Source organism: Epinephelus fuscoguttatus, linkage group LG15, assembly GCF_011397635.1.
Source record: "Epinephelus fuscoguttatus linkage group LG15, E.fuscoguttatus.final_Chr_v1".
NCBI classification, from domain to species: Eukaryota; Metazoa; Chordata; class Actinopteri; order Perciformes; family Serranidae; genus Epinephelus; species Epinephelus fuscoguttatus.
The window spans coordinates 20071656-20097984 of record NC_064766.1 but is presented as its reverse complement, the minus strand read 5'-3'; the positions used below and the strand labels follow the sequence as shown (position 1 = coordinate 20097984).

At 40.6% G+C, this 26329-nt stretch overlaps 2 protein-coding genes across 2 annotated transcripts; one reads left to right on the top strand and one right to left on the bottom strand.

Moving 5' to 3' along the window:
• Positions 1 to 1921: 1921 nt before the first annotated feature.
• LOC125902529 (oxygen-regulated protein 1) lies at positions 1922 to 12222 on the bottom strand. The gene is made up of 5 exons (XM_049598966.1): positions 11551 to 12222; positions 9356 to 9515; positions 4829 to 8133; positions 4270 to 4408; positions 1922 to 4068 (listed from the first exon to the last, which is right to left on the bottom strand). The coding sequence occupies exons 1-5, from the start codon at positions 12220 to 12222 to the stop codon at positions 1922 to 1924; spliced, it is 6423 nt and encodes a 2140-aa protein (XP_049454923.1).
• Positions 12223 to 18051: 5829 nt separating this feature from the next.
• tcea1 (transcription elongation factor A (SII), 1) lies at positions 18052 to 25207 on the top strand. The gene is made up of 10 exons (XM_049599166.1): positions 18052 to 18276; positions 19561 to 19623; positions 19701 to 19806; positions 21214 to 21316; positions 21466 to 21614; positions 21754 to 21810; positions 22165 to 22319; positions 22506 to 22652; positions 24516 to 24587; positions 24800 to 25207. The coding sequence occupies exons 1-10, from the start codon at positions 18202 to 18204 to the stop codon at positions 24806 to 24808; spliced, it is 936 nt and encodes a 311-aa protein (XP_049455123.1). The 5' UTR covers positions 18052 to 18201; the 3' UTR covers positions 24809 to 25207.
• The last annotated feature ends 1122 nt before the right edge of the window (positions 25208 to 26329 follow it).

Below are 26329 nucleotides of genomic sequence, written 5' to 3'. Positions count from 1 at the left end.
TTGTTTTTCAGCATTTCAGACACATATACTAACCCATTAAGCCAAATAGCCCAAAATATACTCTGATTACCCCATTGGATTCATTGGACTCTCGGTGTAAAGTTACAATTTGGGTGCATTATTTGTCAGATGTTCTATTACTCTCAGACCAGGTGAGTGAAACTATATATCTGCCACTAACATTGTTTGAACAGGAATTTAAAGGGACAGTTCACCCCAAAACCAATAATTACATATTTTCCCTCTTACCCGATGTGCTATTTTAGTCTATATTATTTTGGTGTGAGTTGCCGAGTGCTGGAGATATCGACCACAGAGATGTCTTCCTACAGTATTACTAGACCTAGACTTCATGTCAGAACTATTTCATTTCTTTCAAACTGTACCCACCGACTGGAGAGGAAAGCGTGCATCTGCTTCTACTGCTAGCTCACCTAGCACCATTGAGGTAGCTAACGTTAGCTCAGCTAAGGATGCTATCAATATCTCACACTGTCATGACCACAAGCCTCTCATCCATGTGTAGATGCACACTTCCTTCTGTGCAGTGATACAGTTGGCAGGTGTAATTTGGCAGAAATAAAATAGTAACTTAGAAAATAGAGTAACTTCTGGTAAGAGACATTGTTGACATCTCTACAGCTGATATCTCCAACACTGGGCAGCTCATACCAACACAATCTAGATTGATAAATAGCACTACAGGTAAGAGGACAAATATGTATTGAATTGGGGGGGAACTGTCCCTTTAAGAGGTGGAGGCATTGTTTGGAAATACTGATATCAGTATTTCAGCTAAGATAAACATTGCATATTCACACCACACAGCCAAAAGTAGCTCAAAATATCCGCTGATAACACTGTTTGATCCGGAAGTGTCTGAAAGTGATGCATTTTTTTTGGCAATACTATTATATTTATACCTGCCTAGATTTGCATCCTTTCCTATCCCAAACCATGTAAGTGTTAGATTTATGAAATTCACACTGTCCAGTCAAAACAGCCCAACTTTAAAATGCACTTAATTGATTTGACACTTCCTCATCAGTTTACCAGTACAGGCAGTATTTCTCAGCTCGTGAAAAATAACGAGTAATGTTCTCTGGCTCTGGAAGGAGCTTTCCAACGTCTGAAAAAATAGCCTGATGACTTCCTATAACAGTCAACCTGGGTAACAAACTTGAGTTGAGGTAGAGAGAAGCTGTTTTCTAATGGGTTTAGTATGGCAACCATAAACACAATTAAAAAATGAAGCATGATTTATTGAGTAATTGAATCAAAATTTGTACAGCCAAAAACAACATTTTGTCAGAAGCTGCCTTATAATGAATTTAGGAATGTTGTTATCAAAGAATAATCATTTCTCAGTTGGAACACAGTAGTCCTTTGTTAAATCCCTGAGAGTATCCACAGCTGTCTTTGGAAATGTAGTAATCACTGAACATGCATCGCATATTCTGGAAGAACCCAAACAAGCAATTAAATTGTTGTCTCTTGGCAGACAGTCATTTCTCTGATGTATTGGGGGGAAAAAAAGAAACTGATGACATTTGGTAATAATGGTAATAATACATAATACACTGAAGTACAGTCTGGAGCATTGAATCAGTAACAAAGAAGAGTTGTTCTTGTTTGCTGATAGTGTTATATTCGAGTTTTTTGAGCTCCTCAGCCACCAACACTGAAGTTAATGTGTGTAAACATACATTTCTGACTATATTTAAACATAAATAAGAGGCACAACTCCCTCCAATCACCAGTTCGTAGGTCCGGTGCTGCAAGAACAGTTTTTGTTCATGATTATCTGAGGAAACACAGAAAATGTCTACCTGCATTAGAACAAAATAACCACAGCTGAGACTAATATCACACATAGGACCAGTGTGAGTGTGATTATTTCTGTGAGATATAAGTCCTGCTGTTATAGAATGGGACAGTATTGGCCACATCTCACATGTAAAGTGTCGAGGGAGTCTTGTGCTTGCAGTACACTCCCCCCTCCACTAGATGTCCTTCTTGCCCTTGTCACAGCTGAGGGCTCCCCCTCAGGATGAACTTTCCTGTCTGGTATTTTAAACTCAACTGATGCAAATGAAGACAGACTACCATTTTTACTCGCCCAGGTTTTGGTTGTATCAATCGTAGGTGACACCCTGACGCCTCTCCCTTTTACGCTGCTTGCATCTTTTTTCGCACTTTTGACACTGGAATCATCCAAAAAGGGGTCCGAATCACTTCCATGTGACATGTTGTAGTAGGTGCACTTTGGAGTTTGTGGCTTTGCCATCTCCTCAAGCTCTGATGAGGATATAGCTACAAGAGGGTTGTGCTGGGTTTTACAATGAGACGGGGAATCCTCGCTATTGTTTTCCTGACTTGTGTCTATGGATGTGCTGTCTAATTGACCGTACATTCCCAGGGAGACTGGAGGAGATTTTCTGATGAGGTGATTCTCCTTGAGCAACCATCTACCTTGGTCTATCAAAACCCCATCAGCTAAGTCTTTTTCTGGGGAGGAAGAAATGCACCCTGTGGCCTCTCTGACAGGTTCGGTATCTGCCTTTTGTGAGCTTGCAGCACTGAAATAAGACAGGTCCTCCTTTGAGGCCTTAGTGCCTGAGTCAAAAGAGGAGAAACTACCTCCACTTTTTAATTGGGAATTTTGCAACTCCTCTGAGTGACTTGCAACGGACAGATTGGAGTTAACTCGCTCAGCATTTGTCCTTCTGTTAGAGTTATCAGTCCTACGTTGGCAGACTGAAGAAGACTCTTCTCCACTCTCTGTGACAATATCTACAGAGTCTTGAGTTTTATATCCACCACTCTCTGAAGTTTCTGGCCTGTAGTCAGACAAATCCGAGGTGCTCGGGCTCGGGAGACGCTTTAAGCCATATGAAACATCCTTTTTGCTTTTTGGGATTTCAATTTGCTTAGTTTGTGTTACTCGAGCTTTATCTGGCTCTATCCTGATGTTCCCCTGAGGGTCGTACGTGAATATAAGTGAAGAGGACTGCAGGGCAGAGTTAACGAAGTCAAGTAATTCCTGTGATATTTCAACTGGATGTGGCAGATTGCCGCTTCCTCCCTCATGAGGCTCCCCTCCATCTTCTGTATCAAGTTCATTAACGGTGTCTGTTCCATTACCTTTATCATCCTCACACTGACCCTCAGAGGATTTGGTTGATGGTTCAGCGTTATGTTCTGCTACCTTTGTATCAAAATCTGCTTCTTCGCTACTCTGCTGCTGCAAATATGAGGCCTCCTCTAGCACGTTTTTACAATCTGTACCACTGGTAATACTATGTGCATCATCGGTAGCATTATCTTGCTCTACCTCATCCTTTGATTCTTGCTCTTCCTCTTCATCTAAACCCTCATTTAACTCATTACTTTCATTGTCTTCACCGTCTTCCCCCACCTCTTCAACTAGCATTTCCCCTGATTTCATATTTTCTTTAATCTCGATCTCCTCCACAACGTCTTTCTCTTTCTCCGATTCTTCGTCAAGACTACTTCCTGTTTTCTCCAGCTCTTTCCCACTTTCTTCACCCTCGCTACACTCTTCTTCCTCCTCTATATTCTTGTCAATGTCTTCTCCCTCCTCTTCCTCATCGGTAGTACCCCTTTCTTCAATATTTATAACCTCAACAGCCTCACCATCCTCCACCACCTCTTGTTCTTGCTCTATTTCCTCATCGTTTTCCTCACTTACCACCTCTGTTTTGTCCTCTTCCTCATCTTCTTCCCCAGCCTTTTCATCTTCCTCATCCTCCTCCTCAATAACCTCCTCCTCTACAGCTCTCTCAGTGACCATATCTGTTTCTTCTTCCTCCTTCTCCTCCTCCGTCTCTTCAATTACCTCATCTCCTTTATCTATTTCCTCAATAACTTCCTTCATTTCCTCATTGTTTTCCTCAATAAGCTCAATACCATCCCCTGCTTCCTCCTGAAAGTCTTCATGATCTGCTTCTTCTTCTTCCTCCTTCTCCTCTCCCTCCTCCACTTCCTCAATATTTCCTACTTCCTCTCCTTCCTCATCTGCTTCCTCTTCCTCTCCCTCTTCCACTTCTCCAATGTTTCCTACTTCCTCTCCTTCATCTTTCTCCCCAGTAACTTCATCTGCATCAGTTTCTCCCTCTTCTTCTTCTGTGTTCCCTACTTCCCCTCCGTCATCTTTCTCTCCAGTAACCTCATCTGCATCAGTTTCTCCCTCCTCTTCTTCCATGTTTCCTACTTCCTCTCTTTCATCTTTCTCCCCAGTAACCTCACCTGCTTCATCTTCTTCCTCCTCCTCCTCCACTTCTTCAATACTGCCTATTTCCTCTCCTTCATCTTTCTCCCCAGTAACCTCATCTGCCTCCACTTCCTCCACTTCTTCAGTATTTCCTTCTTCCTCTTCTTCACTTTTCTCCCCAGTAACCTCATCTGCCTCTTCTTTTGCTTCCTCCACTTCTTCAATACTTCCTACTACCTCTCCTTCATCCGTCCCTCCAATAACCTTATCCGCCTCTTCTCTCTCCTCCTCCCCTTCTTCACTGATATTTTCTACTTCCTCTTCTTCACTTTTCTCCCCAATAACCTCATCTGCCTCTTCTTTCTCCTCCTCCATTACCTCAATATTTCCTACTTCCTCTCCTTCATCTGATTCCTCATTAACCCCATCTGCCTCTTCTTCAGTTTCTTGGTCTTGCCTCTTCTCGGTTGTCGATTCCTTCCCCTTTTCTTCTTTACCAACCTCATCCGCCCTTTCCTCTTCCTCCTCTGTCTGTTCAATAATATCATCCTCTCTTGCTTCTTGAACTTCTTCATCCATTAATCCCTCCTCTGCTTCTTCTAATTTCTCTTCCTCTTCATCCTCATCCACTGTCATCTCTTCCTCTGTCCCTTCCCTGACTTCCTGAACAGATTTTTCCTCCTCCTTCTTTACACTTCCTTTTGCTGTTTCTGAAATCTCCTGCCCCTTGTCATCCACTTCTGTCACTTCCCCCTCTTCTGCCTCTTCCTCCCTTTCTGTTTTACCTGTTTCAGTCTCTTTAAACTCACCACCCCCACCATCATCATCTGTCTCTTTGGTATCTCCATCCTCTCCATCAGTCACCCCCTCTCTATCCTCCTCATCTTGTTCCTCTTCTTCCTTTTGTTCTTTTTCATTTCCTTTGTCTATTAAGGGCTCATCTTTTTCTGTCTGTGATATTTCTGATTCTTTTTCAGGTTCTTGCTCTGATTCTTTCAGCATTTTGGCCCGTTCAAAATAATTATTAGTAGTAATATCCTCAGCTGTACATGTAGTATCAGGCTCCGGTGATTGTTTCGTTTCATCATTGCATTCTTCACCAAATTTTTCCACATCTTCCTCCGTGTCCGACTGGTTTACTTCAGTTTCTACAAAGGTGCTCTCCTCTACAGGGTAAAAACTTTTAGCTTGTTGGATTGTTGAAGAAATCTCTGCTCTAAGGTCTTCTGGCATATTCAGCTCGTCCATCAGCTCATCAATGTCCTCGAAAGCATCGCCCCCTTCAGAGAAAACATCCAGGGCGAATTCTGTTTCTGAAACTCTGGGAGACAGCGGTTCACTTTCAAGCCTCTCTCTCATGATCTGGAAATCCTTCCAGCGTTCTCTCAACTGAGAAGACGCTCTACTCTGCAGATCCGTCAGACTTGCCCTCAGCTCTTCCTCATCCTCGATGGCAGAAATCTTTTGCAGGGATTCCAACATCAGCATGGCCTCGGAGGGGCTTCTTGATTGGCTGCTAAGTCCCGGCATAGACCCAGATAGGTTATCTCGCAGAGTCATCACTGATAAGAATGACATGAAGGCTTTACATGACGAGCCGAACACTGACGCCACCTGTGCTGAGAAATCGGGAAGGCTGTTTGACTTCTCAAGGTTGGATGTTGTGTTGGTTTCACACACACTTCTGATGCAGTGAATCGATGAGTAAAGTTCCCGCAGGACAGGTTTTATTTTTGCTCTTGACTCCATAACATTGGATGCAGAAGAAGATGACGGATTGTCAGCTGGACCGATGGCCTCTGCAGATTTGTGCGGCCTCAGTCTGTTCTCCTCATACACAGGATCGACTCTGACACTCGGCATTGAAACACATAAACCTCTCATATACTGGTCATTGGGTAGCAGAGTTGTAGGTTCATGACAGTGAGGTACTGATAGACAAGAGGCTGATTTCTTGATACTATCAGCGGGTGATGGAACATTCTCATCTAGATGAGACTGGCATTCTGTCTTTTCGTCCGATTCAGAATCACCGCCAATCTGAAACATAACTTTTGTCTGGGGCTCTGATTCATCTGTGATAGCCTCCTCAGCATATGGCACTGGGTCTGGGTTGACTTTGTCCAACCAGTTCTCAACATATTGGTGGATTTCAGCGGGTGAAGGATTGAGAGAAGGCATCGAAAAACTCTCAGCCAACTCTAAAGCCTTTTTAGGTGATGGTGTTCTGTTTTCAGTCATGGATTTGGGCTTGCTGACTGTCTTTTTGCCTGACAAATGTGATTTCTTGGGTTGTAAAATGTCTGACATGTTCTTCTTCATTTGAGGCCTTACAGTTGGAGTATTTACATTGTGGCCATTATCTCTAGCAGCTGCTTTAGTTATGTTTTGCCTCTTGGGTGGAGTCTTTCTCACATTTTCGGTGCTAGCTAATAAGGCTTGCTCTATCTTGGCTGTCTTTTCACCCTTCTTAATTTGAGGCTTTTCTGCTCCTCTACTCTTTCGACCACCGTTAGCACTTTCTGATGAACTTAAAGTCTTTTTTCCAGCACTGGCATTGCTGCTGAGCTTGTCTGTAGATGAATGTTTGCTACTTTTTGAAGGGGTTACCATGCTGTCCTTTTGCTTTTTATCTGAGCTGCTTGTTGAAGTTGAAGCCTTCTGATTCCGAGCAGGTTTATTCATCTTTTTCTTTGTCTCACTTTTAAGAGTTTTGTCATTCTTTACTGTCTCTTGTGTTTGGGAGTTTGTTGCAATAATCTCATGTGTTGGAGTTATTGGCTCTGATGACAATGACAACATTTCCTCTCTCTGTCTTTGTAGTGAGTCAGTAGTGGGTGGTTGCCGGCTAAAATCTATATCACAATCATTGCTGGATGAACGACACAGTGAGTCAGTGGACGGTCTGCTTTCTGGGGCTGGAGTGGAGCCTTGTAAGGGCACACCATCTGTGCTGTATTCCTCATTTGCAAAGTAGTTGTCGTAGCAGCCTTGACTCTCATAAATATGCATCACAGTCTCTGTAACCTCCATCCCATTATTCTGTATCTGAAGGACTTCAGCTACTCCTGACGACCTGATGGAGGAGTGGGAGCCTTTGTTGCTCGCTCCAGCAGATGCTGTTTTCCGAGGCTTTGGGATTGGCTTGTTGCTGCTGCTACTCTGTCTGACAACGCAGTATCCCTCAGTCATCTCACCATCAGCCATCCTTTCCATATAGGAATAATGTCCCAGGGTGCTTTCCTGAACCCCTGACTCAGTCACTGTCTTCACACTCTCAATAGACGCCTTCTTCATAACGTGCCGAGGACCTGGAGTAGGAGTGCGTTTGAAACCAGTTTTTCCTTTCCCCAAAGCCGTGGATGCGTAGCCCTCATATGCTCGCTCGTTGTTAAAGCCGACACACTTTCCAGCTCCAGCGGAATGGTTCTCCTCTTTCGTTTCATCTTCACTGATGCTAGAGGAGTCTTTGGCAATGGCGTTGTTTGAGTCAGGTGAGCTGTTGCCTGACTCTGAAATCGAGGCACAAACTGTCCCCTTTCTAAGGCTGGAGCGGCTGAGTGTGGTTGTCCAGTGGAGCATCTCTTCCTCCTTAATGGTCAGACGAACTTTCATCTCCACTGTCATGCTGCCATCTTGATTGACACGGAAAGACTTTTCGATGTCATCGTCCTGAGGTACAATGCAAGAATGATGCTCATTATCGACCCTCCCAGTTCCACGTGTCTCTACAGATGTGGGACGATGGTTGACCACAGTTTCAAATGATGTATTGTGGTGATGTAGGTTGGTGTTCATGCTTCCATTTCTGGACTTGTTTATCTGGTTGACAATATATCTCTCTGATGATAAGGAAAAATTCCTTGAGCCTCTTCCACTCGACAAAGATTTGTTGTTCTCTTTAGTTGGAGGTGTTTGATGAAAGAGAGGGGATACAAAGAGAAACACGTTACAAAATAGTTAGGGACACTATAAAAAGCATCATAGAGTATTAATAGTGGTTTGGTAGGTATATTTAAAAGAATAGTTTTACATTTTAAAAAATGCTCAACTATTCCTTTGAGGGGTCAGTTTCATTGTAATGAGGTCAAGGCTCAGGACAGATAAAACAAACACAATCCACAACAGTTAGATAGCACTAGCCTGGCATTGTCAGACTAATTCACAAAGGTAAATTAGTCTAAAACTTATCAGTTTATTTTGATTTTCAGAGGGTGTTATCAGTGGGTGCAGACCAAATTACCTCTGGGTGCATTTGAAAAGACTCATAACCAGTCAGAGCAATGAAACGTGTGACATAGTGCTGAATGAGCATGCAGGTTGAGGTGGTGCTTGGTCTGTTTTTAAGCAAGAAAAAACTAGCAGACTGGTCTCAAACTTTTCTCAAATTACAACTAAACAGTACACCAAAAAATGTTTCCGAAAATTTTCTAGAAAAGGCAATGTAGTAACAAAGAATTTGATTCATATTTGATCAGCACTGCCTAGTTTGACAGTTTGATCTAGGTTTCGTGAGCCTTGTGCGCTGTGCTGGACAGAGCAGACTAGACGCAACAGAGCAACGAAATGTGTGATGTGTGGCTTTTGAAATGTAGACAGGTGATGCTCCTTCGTCAATCATGATATCAAAGCCACCCCATGGTAAAAGAATGGTTGTGTTTAGCCCGGCCCAGGCCAGGCTGGCTGGATATCTGTCTGAATGGGAAGGGGATCCAATGCATCTGCCAGAGCCAATGAAACATGAGCTCACAGATTCATAGGGGTAGCACTATAAATAGTGCAAATGTGTTTGCTTGTTTTTAATTCAGGTGTGTTGACTTGGGTTAACAACAAGTAACCACTGTATTCCACATATGAAGCACACTTTACGACCATTGTGGATAAAATGAAGTGATGGCATTGTTCTTTCTTTTAACCATTATGTCACACTCATCACGAGCTGTGTCACTGTAAATGTCCCCACAAGACATGTTTGAATGCATAAAAGTCTGCAAACAAAGTGTGTTTGTGTTTATGGTGTTAAAATGTTCAACTGTCAAGTTTTTATTCTTTCTTTGTATTCTTTGCATTTGCGAATAATTACTATGTTGTCAATTTGTAGGAGTACTGACTACAACTTACGAGATCTGGGCTGTAGCGTAGATGGCTCCATAGTGTCCGTATACATCACTTGTGCCATCTGGCCCGTTCCTTGAAAACTGTAGTTTGCTAATCTGAATGGCTCATTGCCCGCTGCCACAACAACTCCAGAGCACAGGATAAGTCCTGCGAGACCGTCAACCTGAAAGAGGAGCAGAAACACTTCTTGTTACGCTAGGCACTTTAAACTGGTTGTATATCTGCACTCCCCACACTGTTGGGGAGCAGTGAACAACATGTAATAAAACTAATAATTTAACTACATTGTGCAGTAGTTTGCTTGTAGTTCAACTATATTCATATTTACATAGTGTATCAAGGTGCTATCTATCTATCTATCTATCTATCTATCTATCCATCTGTCTTATCACAGATGATAAAGCAGTTCTAGAGGAATAAGATGGATGCACTGAAAGGTTCTCAACACTCTTAACCTTTAACAGGAAGTCTGTTCCTGTTGACAGGACAAGAAGGATTACGACTGATAAATCACTAGGGGGTAGAGATTTTGATAGCACGTCTTAGCACTTCTTGGAATACTTGTAAAGTGTAAAGTAACAGGGTGAAAGCCTTGATTCCTAATTTCTAGTAATACAAGTTACAATACGAGAATGAAAATAAAGTCCATAACAGTTATTTGTTGTAGTTTTACTGCAGCACCGTTTTGTGTATGTGAATATAATATCACCCACTATTTCTTGGATGTTTCTTGGTTCAAAGGTGAGATTAAATCAGTGCTCGATGAATGAAAGCTCAGTCTGACATACAGTGATTCCACAACAACAATTTTTTCATCTGGTATTTCTTGATGGCATCTACATCCAGATGCCTTTGAACACTTTGAAAACAAAAGTGAAACTAACTGGCACAGGTGAGTAAATGGACCTTAATTTGAGACTGTTTTGTGAAAAACTGTCAAACTAACTGACGTGAATGTAATGAATAAAAAATATCCAATCAAAAGTTTGGGGTGACACTTCACCCATCATATAAAAGCACTGTTAGCTAGTGGGTAGCTAGCAGAGCAAAATCATAGCATAACCTATTTATAGTGATTTCAGCTGGCAAGCTTTGCTCAGATTTCCAAAGGATGTTGATCAAGGTTTAGTGTATTTGTTTGTCCCTCGTCCACCTCATTTAACAAAGTGGTTGCGGGAGGTGTGGGTAAAGGTGAACACTACTACCTAACCACAGCCACTTTGAATGATCCAATGAAATCTGAATGATTTAATTTAAATCTAGTACCACATTATTTCGTTTCACTCGTAAATGCATCACAATCCTGGGGCTAAAGATGCTGTAACTTCCGTTTCCGAGTGACTTCAAACAAAAACATTTTGGGAAACATAATTATTTGTTTTCTTTCCAAGAGTTGTGGGTGAGAATAGCGATATCACTCCTGTCTATCCATTCAACATGAAGCTGGAGCCATCAGCCATTTAGCATAAAGACTTGAAATATATCTCATTTGTTTAAAGGGACATTCCATCTCAAAAGTAGAGATGTCTGTCTTCTCTCAAATGTAATGGAACTAGATGGCACCCAGCTTGTGGTGCTCAAAGCACCAATATAAAAACGCTCAACAGCAATGTCTCTTTCCAGAAACAACTTACGAGATCTGGGCTGTAGATGTCATTTTCTTACAACCAAACTACACCTGCCAACCATATTACTGCACAGAAGGAAGTGTGCATCTCCTGCTAGCTCACCTAGCACCACTCAGTTAGCTAACATTACAGCTCAGCTGAGGAGAACGCCATTAATGTTTACATCTTGCACTGTCATGAGCACAAGCCTCTGGTCCAGGAGTAGATGCACGCTTCCTTCTGCTCATTGATTTGGTTGGCAGGTGCAGTTTGGTCGAAAGACATTAGTTTCTACATAAACGGCGTGGGGTGTGCAGGAGGAGCTGAGCACAGGAAGTGACTTCCTGGAGTCGCTACTGGTTGCCTGTTTAGTTCCATACTTTATGCTAAGCTAAGATAACAATCTGCTAGCAACAGCTTCATGTTGAAGAGACAGACATGAGAGTGGTATCGATTTTCTCACCAAATTTGACAAAATAGTTCTACGCACATATTTACCCATAATACATTTCACAAAAGAAGCTCCCTGTAATGCTTTCAGGAGCTGCTTTAAATTAGCATGAATCCATTTTCAGTTTGCCAAATACTTACTCTCCTGCCGTCTGTAGAGAAGAGTTTCAACACTGGGAACTGCAGAATCTGGGAGAGGTAATCCAGTAAAGCATCAAACGTTGGTGCTGTTCTTCTCTGCAATACTATTGTGCGTTTAACAGTGGGATCCCTGTTTTTGATGACCATAAGCTTCTTTGGTGTCCGAACTGCCACCCTCTCAGTGACCTTTGCTGGCCTGTTGGTGAGGACGTCATTCCTCCTGCCAAACTGACCAAACAAAGATCCTTGTCGTCTCCGCCGCCCTGCGCTGTGGGGTCTGGTGGCATTCCATGGCACCTGCCGCCGGTTCACTTCATCCAGGTTTAATGGCTTCACCCGTTTCTGATCAGAACACACATACGATCCCCCGTCATGTAAGTCATCCAAAGCCTTAATCAGGTGGGTCCCTCGAGGTGTGGTGACTGTCCTCACCCCAAACGGCAGAGGCACTTTCTTTGACAGAGCATCCAGTAGGCCATCAAATGTCTTGAAGGTGCGGGCATTGATGACCATGCGATGCCCACTGAATTTATAGTCACCGCTTTTGTAGAAGCATACTCTTTTAGAAGCTGAGGGGTCAGAGGTTGGCTGTAAGGGTCGGGAAGGTAACGTGTGCACACTGCCTGAGGACAGTTCCTGGGCAGGTGGCTCCTGGACAGGTGTGTTGCTCATGTTGAGTGGAGGGGGCTGAAAGAAAGCAGAGAGAGGAAGGAAAATGATCATTTGTTACTACAGTAATGTTTAAATTACGGTTAATTGTGCTTATCAGCAATACTTTGTCTTCTGAGTATTTGGTTGGCATTAACAGGTAAGGTAGCAATGTCTACCTTTCCCCTACACTCAACTTGCTTTGCCCATGGCCCAGCTTTGCAAAATGACAAAAGGCTAGGGAACATTTGATAAACAAACATTAATATTTATCAGTATATATGATAAATGAGTTGCCTGTATTCAACCTTTCAAAGTCTGCTGTCCTCTCTCATCTTTGCCAAGAGGCAAATCTAGTCACAACAGACCTAAGTCAGGTGTACGCAGGGGTGTTTCTAGGATTTGAAGACACCCCCTTACAAAAGTCCAGGAGATTCTCCCCTGGCACTTTTTATCTGATAAACAAGCTCAATTTTGATGCTTTTTTTCCTGGGATCTGAACTACATTAAAAGTACAAAAACAAACAACTACTATATTCTAATTGCAAATTACAAAACAACCACGTTTGACTTATAGGTAGCCCAATTTGTTCATTAATTAATTCTCTCTGGTTTGATGAAGCAGACACATGTTTAAGGGTGCACTCTCAGCTTTCCTTCATTTCATTCCATTTACTTATAAAGGAAAGGAATTAAAAGTAACATTGTGTGTTACAGTTAAAACTGGCCTGACTCAGTTAAAAACAGTTTTTCAGCAGGTCCCTGTTATGCAACAAAAACACATCAAAAACAATCAGCAGAGGCAAAACAACAAAACATAGGCAGCTACATAGACAATGCAAAGTAGCAGACTGTAGTGGAGTAAGTAAAATGGAATATGAGATTTAAATCAATGGTTGCAGATCTGTCCTTCCATCAGATAGTGTTTATATACATGTTTGAAATGTTTGATTGAGGTTATTGCTCTAATGTAGTATGGAATCTCGTTCCAGATCTTAGTGTGAGTGTTGTTGTCTTGTAACTTGGGAGTAGTGCAGTAAGTGTGGGATTAAAGTTGTTGTTTAGGATCTGAAAATAGAATTTAATGGCTAGATTATTTGTGTCGCTTTGAAAAGTCAAGGTGGTTATCATGGGATCCTGTAAGCTCTGTTGCATAGTCTTGCTATGGGTTCAGTGGTTTCCTTTGTGGTGAGGGACCATATGGAGAGACAGTAGGATAATGCTGAGAGAATGACTGCATGTGGATATGTGTCTGAAACAGCAGGGGTGAGATATGGTCTGGCCTTGTTGGAGACATACAATTTCTGGTTGAGCTTCTATGTTAGGTTCTGAATATGGTATTGATAAGTGAGATGTGAGTTGAGTTGAGTAGGTTTCTGTGATGTTAGTGTTTGATTCGCAAAATGAATAGCGCCAGAAATAGATATCGTTTTTTTAGGGGAATATAAATACATACATTCTGTTTTCTTGACATTGATAGTTAGATGATTATGTTTCAAACTGTCATCTAAGTGGATAAGATCATGTTAAAATGCAGCACTAATATAACAAGAAATAAATAATAAACTTAATCTGAAATATGAAATTGCTTATAAACACTGGAAAGGAGAAGGGAATCCTACAGCCCCTTAGTGTTTCATAAGGAGGTGAAATTATTTAATACAGTCTGAGGCATAAAAGGGTTGCCTCATTTATGCTCCCATGTGCCTTTCTACACCTCTAAAGTCGGGGTAAAAGTTCCAGTTTGATACAGTGTATTTTCTCTGACAAATGAATCCATCATCACCACCCCATAATCCTCCATGAAAAACAGTCTCTAAGAAATAACACAATTACACTTAGATTCACACTGCATCCTGTCCAAATAAAATGCACACCAGCTCATGTGATAGCCGGTGCAACCTTATAAAGCCTGCCCAAGTACAATACAAGACTCTTAACAATCGATCTATATTTCTTCAGAGGAAGTCTTGTGGTGATTTTGAAAACACTGTTGACTAAAATCTCAGTTTTTTATCACTTAGAAAGAGTCAGCTGAACAGTGATGAGAGACGATGAGTGTTTGGAAAGATTTTTCCATCATGTCAAGATGGAGAAGCCGCATGAGGACCCAAAACAACACTGTTAGCAATATTCAGCAAACACTTGCTGAGTGGTTTAGGAGTAAAGTGAACTAGAGACATGCATGAAGCAGCTGAACAACATGAAACTGAAGTGCAAAATACATGTATATAGTGTATATTGTAAGTTAAATGATTAAATGTCTTAAGCTTTTTCTTAAGCACACATGTTGTTTTCCTGGTTTTAAACACATTAATGTTGTTTGCAGATTTATATTTATGCTATAATGCATGATAAAGGTGTTGCTGACATTATAGTTGCATAATATCAGTGGGCCTAAAAACAGCAAGGTAGAAAAGAGCATACCAGTAATTAGTACATTAAGAGATAACACCTTGTGTAAGAGCACGGAGCCTCTGTTGTTTAGCCTGTTGTAGAGGTTTCCTAAGGTGTATAATATTCTACAGTATCAGTGTGATTAACAATGTTTTAACAGATTCTACATCATTATTGCCAAACTGATAACCCACATTGTTACTGTGAACAGCACAAGTCTAACGAGATGTTGACACAGACTTAGACAAAGGCCAGGCCACACACACTACCTAGATAAATTACACCCTCTAGAAAATAACTGCCTCGTAAACAAACGTGACAACAGTAAGGTAATGAAGAAGACTTACCGTATATCTCACATTTCACCTTAATTATAGTGGCTAAAACAACAGAAAGTGTGCATCCGTTATTCCTCCGAGCGCTGGTCAAAGCCTCTCAGCAGCGTTGAAGGGCTATTTTGGGACATGCAACATCGTGGCCAATTTGCCTAATCTTTGCTCACACTTAATCAGCATATCAAGATAACAAATGAAGGAAACCAACAGGAGCTGTAAAGAAGCAGACCGACTTTTTATCAGTATGAGATTCAGTCACAAATGGATGGCAATATTGTTTTATTTTCTGAAAGAGTAGGATTTGAATTTTATCAGGTCAACTGTCAGGTTTACATCATGGCTAATGGATCCCGTAAGTCTCAATTAAAAAAAAGAAATTAAATAAAAGTCACTTTTGTCTAAACAGCCTTTAAGTTCTCCCTTATCATTTGCACTTAAAGACAAAGTGAGAAAGTAGTAACAGAGTGAAGAGGTGAATGAGCACAGTAAAAGGATTACTGTGGACCAGAATAATTACAGAAATGAGGAGAGGAGGGGGTGGTGGGTGTTCATGAAGGTCTCTCCAGGTAAAATGAAATTAGTAAATCTTGACCGCTCCAACAGATACCACAGGTGGCTCGGACTCTTTCCAATTTGCAAGCAGCCTACATAATCAGATTTGAGAAGTCTTGGCCTAATAGGGATTAGGTTAAGGATTTTGCGCACTTGCTGACAGCATGAGGCAGAATAAGGTCTTAAGAGAGCACTTTTACCTGACAGCAGACATTGGAAATCCACCATCAGATTTAAAACACACAATGTATCAGCATTTGAACTTATTGAATGTCCTGGTTAATGTAATTAAAAGGAAATGTGACTATAATTCTTTAGCTTTATCCAAGGTTGGAGGGCTCATATGGTATATCTATATGTTTGTACCATGTTGTGTAGACGTTTGTTCAAGTGGCTAATGATTTAATTGCATCAGGGGGTGAGAGCTGTGTCACTATACTGCAGTAACTGTGAGACACTAGACACTGTGCCAATTCCCAGCTGCCCCTGACGGAGTAAAAGTTGTTCCACCTCCTACTTGCACGTGCAGAGACCTGGAAGATGGAGACTGGTGGAGGGGGAGATTGAAGGAGGGGTCTGTGTGGGTCAAACGGAGTACAATATATGAAACGTTCCATCACAAAAAAGCATAAACTAAAAGCTTCAGTGATACCTTTGCCTTCAGCTCTTGTGAGCTAGTGAAAAATGAAGTGCTTTTTTTGCACAGTATTTAACCTTTTTATACTGTATCCTGTATGTTATATATTGTAATTAGCAGCACATTGCATTTTTGCTCAGTTCAATAATTCAAATCATTTTCAGTGACAGCCTAACCTTCAATCACTAGGGTCAATGTTACATGCTGATCTCTTTGGATTAGTGAGATCCAAATTAGCAAGTCAATCAGTGCCGCACAGTGTGCCTTCATCGTGCCCCAGCTCCGGCTACCCAAAGGTCACAGGTTTGATCTTCACAACAGCCACGCCTTCATCAAAAGCCATGAGTCCTACCAAAGGCCCTTAGTAAGAATGAAGCCCCTTAACTGACTGTTGATAGCAATGAATAATACAGTGATAACTGTCAACTGCTGCATAGAGAATATATATATATATATATATATATATATATATATTAAACTTTGTGTTGCTGCAACTGAGTTATGATTCTGGTAATGAAAATGTCAACAGTGCCAAACAAGTACTTTCACTACCCATGTTCCAAAAGAAACCTGTATCAGCTCTTTTTTACCCTTTAGTGTAAACCCTGATGTTATGACCTTGTCTGCTAAAAAAAAGATGTTTTTCCCTACTGTTTTATTTGCATAGCCTAATGTTTAGAGGTCTGAGGAGGTAAATTAATCCAGTAGTTAACAAGAAAAAAAAAGATCATAGTAATATCTTAAAAAAAGACATACAACTTTGTAAGGCATGTTTTTTTGGCAACCTTATCCTGTTTATTGTTGTTGAATATTAATTGTGACCCCTGTGTATCTTGCAACCCCTTGTTTGAAACAATGCAATGATAAATTTGGAAATAATTTTCTCGGTTTGGAATATTTATATACACAAAAGCATAAGTTTTCAAATGCACATGTTCTTAATATAATAGGAGCATGTGTCCCTTATGTCCCCCTGAAATCAACAACTATGTATATAAAATAGAATACATAGGATAAAATATAAAGCAATGCATAACATAAGTAAACTGTACAAAAACAAAGAGCAAGGAAGCATCAAAAAGAGTATAGATATTGCACAGTTTAACAATACTGACATTGCAACTGAGTGATTGTTTGTAAGCAGTAGAAAATAAAAGCCAGATATAATACATAAACAGAAAGAAACAGAGTGGCAGAATTTACATTATTGCACGTATCAAGTGTAAATATTTCACAAATAGTAAACATATTACACCACAATTCCAAATCAACAGTCCCAAAGCAAATAAATTCTATTTAATACCATTATAAAGCTGTTTACAAATAAAACTAATCAACAACAATTTACCATTTGAGGCATTTTTGCCTAAAAAAAATTGCCTACATTCAATGATTACTGAAACTATTGCTTTTATTTCTGGACAGTAATCATTTAAAACTTTACATGTAAACATTAGAAGACCCAAAGGTTTCCAGCAACAGCAGTCAGTTGTTGACCCAAGCAGATATACAAGTGGCACTTTAGCGCCATCTAACGACAAGTGACGATAATGCCAAAATGCAGGCTTTGTTTTGGTAGCAGAGGGACAGATGTTTGTGCAGAACTAGAGGGAACATAGAAATATATGTGGGTATTCATAATAAAAAACATGTCTTTTTGCACTCTGCACCATTGCAATGTTGTTCTTCTGTCTACAACTTTCATTTTGTTGCTGTTCTGATATAGCATGCATATAAAAATCTGTATCTATCCATAGTGGTCAAATGTTTAAATTTGCAGCTTTGTTGTCCTTGTTTTTAGCTGTATGTCTATTTCTGTGCATGACAAAAACCGGAGTCAAATTCCTCATACGTGTACCATCTGCACTTACTTGGTGAATAAATCTGATTCTGATTTACTCCCCCTGAACGCATCATGCATCGACTACTCATGTCTGCTACTCAGCGGAGGAGGGTCAGTGTGCGGTCCCGGGTCCCTCAAGTAGACGCCGCCGCCGCTCTCACTCCAATATCGTGTTCTTTGTCGCGAATTTTCTTTCCTTTTGTCCCCGATTTTTTTTGGATTTCATCAGACCAGTCAACATGGGCAAGAAAGAGGAAGAGGAGATCATCAGAATCGCGAAGAAGATGGATAAAATGGCGCAGAAGAAAAACGGGGTGAGAAGAATGGATGCTTACCTGTCCGCTGCTTAGCCGATCAGGCTGATGTTGATGTGTTAGCTAACGTTGGCGCTAATGGGCTGCTATGGGGTTAGCCGCCGACTGTCCAGCCCATTGGTGCCTTTTGCCAGTTCAGTCACTGACAACACAATTTCCCACAGAGTCTCCAGAGTATTATTCCCAACCGTCAACAACAAGGTTACCCTGAACAATAAGCTCCACGGCTAGCATACCTGTACTTGTGACCAACTGGCTAGCTGCACATAGCTAACTAGCTTGCAAGTCTGTCAAAGTGGTCGGCGGCTCCATGGGCTGCTAGCGGCTAGCCACATAGCATCCCACCAGTCCGTGCTAGCCGTGTGCCCTGCAGCGCAATAACACGTTGGGTTTAGCCATTTTAAGAGAACAGAAATTAAGTAAACAGTTAGAAATCAATATCTGAAACACAAGCGGGCTCTTATCTGTAAGGTTTCAGTTGTGTTTTGGATTTTTGCAAGCGGCTAAGTGGCTAGTGCGTTAACTGTTGGGGACGCTTAACAGTTAGCCGCCTAGCTACTGTAACTTGTACTGTATGTAATGTAACGTGATAACGTTATTAAGGCTACAACTAACTGTGAGCGTTATTATCGACCATAATCGAGTAATCACTTGGTCTTTTTATGTTGTAGTGACTAAGATAGATGGACATTTTTTCCAACATGGAAACATAGGGAAACGAAACCAGAGTAACAACAACAACAACAACAACAACAAAAAACAGCAAACGTGCAGTCAATTCATGATAAACGAAAATAAATAAATCAGACAAATTACATGTCCAGGTGTACACTTATGCAGTCCCATCCCTTTTCTATGTCTTAAATAATGAACTTAAAGTTAATAGTACACATAAATAATTATTTTAATATTTAACATATACAGTATAACCTAATTTTTTTTACTTTAGCGTTGAAGTGATAAATCTTCACATTTGAAGGCTAGTACATGCTGTTTGTCTTTTTTGTTATTTATTTGATATTTACGCAATCAATTATGAAAACAGTTGCAGTTTCATTTTCTGTCAATTGACTTCTTTTTCCACACTTCTAAATGTTAATGATAAACTTTCCATTGTATTGACAGTAATAATAACAAAAAAGCATTTTATCTGAAATATTACTGTTAATAAATGGTGCGTAACTCCCATACAATAGTTAAGTATATCTTAATATTCATAAGACTTGTGTAAAATCTGACCGTGCTCACTCCCTCTCCTCCTGTCCTCTCCTCTCTCCTCTTCAGGCTGGAGCTTTGGACCTATTGAAGGAGCTGCGAAACATCCCCATGACTCTCGAGCTGCTTCAGGTATCTTTGCTCACTTCTTTTAAAGGCACATCGTAAGCGTTCAAATCCTGAAGCACTGACACAGTGTCTCTCCACAGTCCACCAGAATTGGGATGTCCGTTAATGCCATCCGCAAGCAGAGCACAGATGACGAGGTGACATCCCTAGCCAAGTCCTTGATCAAATCGTGGAAGAAGCTCCTGGGTAACTACTGCGTTCAGTTATATTTAAATGTGTATGGATTTGGTTTGTTATGTGTATGTTTTTCTGGAGAGATCTTTTAATGTCACGAGCTTCTGTGCGTAACTGTATCAGAGCCAATCATAGTGTTGTTTTGTAGCTGATTGGCTTAATGGAGCCCAAGCCAATTCTGACTCTTTGCTTATTGTAACACATCGTGCTCTGGGCACACCAGCTGTCAAACATGTCCTGTTGGAGTTTCTGAAATCACTTCCAGCCCACAGTGTTGTGAGTAAGTGAGGTGTTCAGCAGCACAAACAAACCATCAGCAGCCAGCAGTTTCAGTGATGATTTCAGCAGAGATATTCACGCTGATAGCAAGCATAGGAATTAAGATATCTATAAAAGGTTGGGGATTATTGTGTTATACAGGCACACTATCATATTATGATACTGTGCAGATTTGAGTTGTAGTTATCACCACATTTGTTGTTATTATTGCTTCATTGTGTGATTTTTATGATTAATGACAGACATATCAGTGTAATATTTTAAAAAGGCAACAGTCTTACAAAGTTACTGTTTCACATGACAGCATGTTAACCAGCCATTGATGTCAATTTGCTTCTATTTCAGTGGTTCTTTTCTGCTTAATTGCTGCTTTTGTGAAAATTCAGTTTTAGCTCGCGTTTTGTTGATGTTGGGGTTGACAAGAGGCCTCCCGTTTGATTCAAAAATTTTCTCCCGCAATAGTTCTACATTGAGGGTAGGGATGCATGAGATTGGATTTTTTGCTGATATCCAATAATGCAGATGTAACAGCTCATTTGGTGGATAACCAATACTGATATTGATGCATCCACTGTTTTCCCTACCTAATTTTACTGATCATTAAGTCTCGTCTGTAGCGGAATTAACATCTTATTATGCATGCATACTCTTATCGTGATGGCCCACAGACGTGAAATACAGTACTGTTCAATATATCTAATATTCATTCACTGTGCAAATTAATTGTGGGCCTCACAGCAAGGGGGTTCCTAGTTCAAACCCAGGGTGGGGGAGCCCTTCTGTGCAGAAAAAACACTGGTTTGCCATGAATATAGTGATGGACTGTAAACATTTGGAATGTAGCATTTGTTGTCATTTGTAAATAGACACTGATGCCACAGAGCTGTATTGTACTTTTTTTTTTTTTTTTTTTAAAAAAACCTCAACTTAAATGTTTTGCGCTGGTCAGTGGGCCGAAACAGTGTTTCACAAGGGGTGTATTACCTAAAAAAGTCTGAGAACCACAACTATACAAAACTACAAAACATTGTAAAGAACCATTACAGGAATGCCGTTAGGCTAGCTGTTTGTTAATTGTTCTTCTCTTATGTCGCTCTCGTTGTGTCGTCACTTCCTTGACTTTTGCCTCTTGTGCCCCAGATGAGCCAGGTGGTGGAGAGAAACCTTCAGATGAAAAGAGGAAAGAGCAAACAACACCAGTTGTTTCCCCTTCGCAGGGAAGCCCAGAGGCAAAAGAAGAGAGGTAACAAGAAAGATAATGATATATATTTTTTCATATGTTTTATCATTACTGATGGTCGACACATTTTTGAGTGCAGCAATGGAATTCATTTCCTGCACTGGTTTGCTCCAGTTGCTGATTCAAGCTCTCTTCTCACATTGCTCCTACAGCAGCTCCAGCAGTAACTCCAGCAGCAAGAGCGAGCCCGCTGAAGTTTCAACCAACACACTGATCAACACCTTCCCTCGTGCCCCCAACACCTCCGACTCTATCAGGCTCAAGTGCAGAGAGATGCTGGCCAATGCTCTGCAGACTGGAGGTAATCCTGCCAATACAACAATATGGACAACACACTTATTTACATAGGATATCCGTCATTGTGGTCAGTTAGTATTGTCTTCATTCATGGTATTTTTCAACACTTTATGGCCAACCTCTGATTTGTTCTTTCTTTTCAGATGATTATATTGCTATTGGTGCTGATTGTGATGAACTTGGAGCACAGATCGAGGAAGATATCCTTTATTTTGAATGGGAAATGTGTCTGAAGCAGATGTTTGTGTTACATTCTGGATGTTTCTGTGTTTTAAATTACTTATGTGAATGGTTTTTTAGATGCTGGTGATATAAAGAAGTACACAAAAGCCATGCCTAACCTTTATTTTCATGATTATTAATCCTTTATTTAGTTTAATATTTTGTGATATGTTAAAAAATGTGAATGTTACACATTTTATTTGTCAAAATCTTTGTGGATCCATTTTAGCCAATCAGCAAACCAGTTAATCCACTTCATGTTTCATTACAAACACACTTAAAAGGCTGTAAAGATTACATCGCAGAAGTTGAATTCCTTGACCTACTATCACTTATCTTTCAAGAGTTTAAGAACACAGACATGAAATACAAGAACCGTGTGCGGAGCCGGATCTCGAATTTGAAGGACGTGAAGAACCCTAATTTAAGGAGGACTGTGCTATGTGGGAGTGTAACCCCTGAGCGGATGGCCAAGATGACCGCAGAGGTGTGTTGGCAGTTGGTTGCTCAGTCCTAAAGATCCTAGAATTTGCACACAGTCAGTAGTTTAGCTATTCAAACACTGTTGTTGCAAACTATTTTTACTTACATTGGTATAACTTGATCATATGGTGTATGTCTCTTGTTACAGCAGTAGCAGATACAAATTTATGTACCTCTTGTGTTTGTGTAGGAAATGGCCAGTGATGAGCTGAAGGAGATGAGAAAGAATTTGACCAAAGAGGCTGTCAGGGACCACCAGATGGCCACCACTGGAGGCACTCAGACTGATCTATTCACCTGTGGCAAGTGCAAGGGGAAGAGCTGCACCTACACACAGGTACAGATGGCCATTTGTGCTTCATTTTAACTGAGGCAGTGAGAGAAGGATGTTATGGCTGATGGTAAAATTGGTTTAACAAGAGATTACATCTAGTCTGTGCCAAGTTACAGGTGTGCTCATAATAATTTCATCACTGTTCCATACTTGGGTTTCTTTTAGTTGTCCCAACATAAACGTCACATAATTACAACTCTGCTGGAAAAGTTGTTAACAGGACCTGTTTATATGCATTGTCTTAATCGCATTTAGGGCGTGTCCGACCACTTTTGGTTGTTAAACGGTGCATAATCTGGGCGCAACGTAAGGCGCAAGGGGTAGAGGGGTTGTATTTAGTCCCTTAATTGATCATAGTTTTTTTAATGCATAGCATGAATTCAACCAATCAGAGTGTCATGTTCCATTCCCTTTACAAGCCAGGTGTGTCTGCACCCGGCGCACTGCTGTTTACATGGTGGATTCGGTAAATTAGAGATGTGAGTGGTTTTTGCTGAGAGTAATGTTACTGCAGCAAATATCCTGTGACATTTAAGGCCTTTGCACACTGAGTCTGACACGTTCATCCATCATTGAAATTTTCAGAACAGGTTCGATTTTCTGTATTTTTGGCATCGGTCAGAGCCTTTAGAGACATTTGGCCAACAATCAGTGAAGAAAACTTGGTGTTGGGACACAGCTTCAACAAAACAGAGGAACGGGCTGCACAGAATCATTTCATAACTCAGATAGCTCATTTCAACAGGGCAGATAGTAGTATAATCAGGTGGATGATGATGACGTGGTGGAGGATGTGGACTGCACACAGAATGGGGAGGACAGCTCCACCCCTTCTTGCAGTTTTGGTGCCAAATGACAGACAGACAGGGAGGGAGTGGTGACAGCCAGATAGGTAACTCCAAAGGAGAGAGGTATAGGACGAAATGTGTCTTTTAATTTTGTCACGCATTGTGAATTTTCACAACAAATATAAGAATAAAACACATCAGAATCGGTGTGCAAGGTTTCTGTGCATACCGATTTTTTTTCGAATGATGGATTAAAAAAATAGCATCCGGAAAAAAAAACAAAACAGCCTCAGTGTGCAAAGGCCTTAAGGCAGCAAAACTAAAAACTGTAGCGATAAAATGAATCTGAAATAATCAGTAAAGTTACGCTGCTCCTCATGCATAAATGCAAAGTCTTGTAATGGGGAGTCAGACAGCAGCTCTGTTCTCGCTATGTTCACATTTTAAAGAATGTAATTAATATTTTCACCATTTAATGATCTATTAATTCACCCACCTGCAACCGATCTGCGCACCCTTGTGTAACAAGCAGTGTACACATGTTGTGAACCCTTCTATGTAGGCGCATCTTAATATCCGTGTTACAGATGGTTTCAAACTTGACAGCATAAACACTCTAAATGGGCCCACGTGTATTTCTTCTCGGTAGGTCTGTTAATCAGTGGATAGCATTGACTATAGACCAGGTTTTTGTCAATAGCGCAATCACTTTGTGCTGCCTTAAAATAGTAATATGTCAGCAGTGCACCTGACTACACCTCACATGGGCACAAGTACTTACACATCATGGATGCTGGCAATTAAAATGACAACTCTGTTGATCTGAAATTAGCAATGATGGTTGCACTGCGCTGTGCGCAGCTTCGAACCAGGTGTAAGATAGGGCCCATTGACTCAGTGTACTTGGTTTGGTTAAAATAACACAGTGCATTGTAAAAACCAGAATGTGGCATGTCCATTAACTTCAGAGCAGAGTGGTGACTTGATAAGTTTTTCCTGGTTTAAAGTCAGTTTAGACAGTGCTTTGTTCAATATGATATCGTGATGAATACTTTGTGCATGTTTCTGTCTTTCCCAGGTTCAAACTCGCAGTGCTGATGAACCGATGACCACATTTGTCTTCTGCAATCAATGTGGAAATAGATGGAAGGTATGTTTGTTATTGTGGGCTTCACTGACTCGGTCTTGGAACCCTTCAGCTAACTGTACATTGAGTTGTTGTTTTATTGTTGAAGTGTCTCCACACTATATTTACAAATCTTTGTTGATTTGGAAAGATTTTTTTGTTTTTTTCAGCTATCTGTTTCTGACTTGATCGTATTTTAGTATCTGGGTGTTAATTTGTGTTTCTTTGTGTCCTAGTTCTGCTGAATCTGCACGGCACTCCGAAAAGTAGCAAAATTCCTGGACCAGGTTGTGTCTCTCTGCAACAGATTGGAGCTTTGTATTTCGTGGTACACAGTACACAACATGCCATACAAAGATGCCACCGGTTACCGTTTGAATAAATATCCTGTTCATAGATGGAGCTCATTGTCAGTCCCCCGACGCCCTCCCCCCCAAATCTTTTACTATTTACTATTAGTTGTTTTGTCACTGTCCGATATATGCGATCAATCTTGTCTCATTCTCTTTTATCTGCATTTTTTATATGTAGTTTTAACACTTTGGACAATGTTGTTTTGCTTTTCCCTCACAACATTGCATTGTTTTATTTAATTTCCCAATAAAAGTGTAATCCATTTGATTAAAAAGAAGTGCTTTTCATTACTCTGCAGTCTCTTCTGGTTATGTGAATCTTGAACATTATACTAATGCAATTAGGGATCTGAGAGGACCAACACTGTGTGTGTGTCGAGGAGTATACATTTGTTATTGGTGGAATATTCATCACATCAAAGTGAATGCTGATGTATGCATATTAATCTGTCTAGGGACGGGGTAATGTCATCGGCACAACCAGGAGAGACGCACAATTGTTTCCCTTTGCTCTAGGTTTTTTGTTTTTTCTTTAATGGCCAGGTGCAGCCACTCCATGTTGACGAGTAGCGTTGCCTTACCCTCACACAAACTGAACCCAGACCAGTCACACAAAAGTCTGTTTATTCTTTTAACTCAAAGAAGGCAAGTACTTAAGTACAATATTGAAGCAATACTAATCAGTTACTCACCCTGTGTTAGGTTTAATTCAAGAGACGTTTTTCCCATGTACCTCCACCATCAACGAAGAATCCAAAATCGACAAACGAATTGAGGTAAAAGGGGACCACATTTAACAACAGCAAAACTATATTAAAACATCTGTTTACAAACGCTCACACAATGAGTCTCATGTATCCAGCTGTATGCTCAGTACTTCCCAAACACATTGCATTACCTTACTGTCAGCCTTTTATGTATGTAATTTGTCTTCCTCAAGTTAAAACAAATTCTTGTGTGAGCAAGACTGAAAGTAAAAGCGTAGAAAAGTTTCACTTTCAGTTCCCGTTGGAAAGGGCTGACCACAGGGTAATGTGATGTGACGTGTTTTTTAAGAAATGCCAGTATGCATTCACATACAAGAATAATATGGGGGGAGGACATCTGGTGAAGTTTGCCAAAGACAGTGAATATGCTGTCCTCAATGGTTTCAATTCATCAAAGTTTGGCGGTTTAACAGGAGGCATGCAAGAAATGTTTTCTTTGCAATTACATTATAACACAGACTAAGTAATTGATATACAAATGATCATTTTGGGGGTGAAGTATTCCTTTAATCTGTGCGCAACATTTTTTTCTAATTCATGGTTATAGGCAATCATCATGGGAGACAAGTCATCAATTATCAATGTGATAAAACTGTTATGTATGTTTTAATCATTTTACAGAGTGCCTAGGGTCGCCAGGATCCCA

Bases quoted from the DNA above. Each gene is read 5' to 3' on its own strand.
- LOC125902529 (XM_049598966.1), bottom strand. From the start codon at position 12,222: ATGAGCAACACACCTGTCCAGGAGCCACCTGCCCAGGAACTGTCCTCA. The intron at 4,409-4,828 runs GCAGAGGAGGGA...GTTACTGGGGAG, and splicing joins AGGAAGAGAAATTAGAAGAA to AAAAGTGAAGAAGAGGAAGA. The intron at 4,069-4,269 runs GTGAGGTTACTG...GAAACATTGGAG, and splicing joins GGAGGAAGAAGATGAAGCAG to AAGTGGAAGAGGGAGAGGAA.
- tcea1 (XM_049599166.1), top strand. From the start codon at position 18,202: ATGGGCAAGAAAGAGGAAGAGGAGATCATCAGAATCGCGAAGAAGATG. The intron at 18,277-19,560 runs GTGAGAAGAATG...TCTCCTCTTCAG, and splicing joins TGGCGCAGAAGAAAAACGGG to GCTGGAGCTTTGGACCTATT. The intron at 19,807-21,213 runs GTAACTACTGCG...CTTGTGCCCCAG, and splicing joins ATCGTGGAAGAAGCTCCTGG to ATGAGCCAGGTGGTGGAGAG.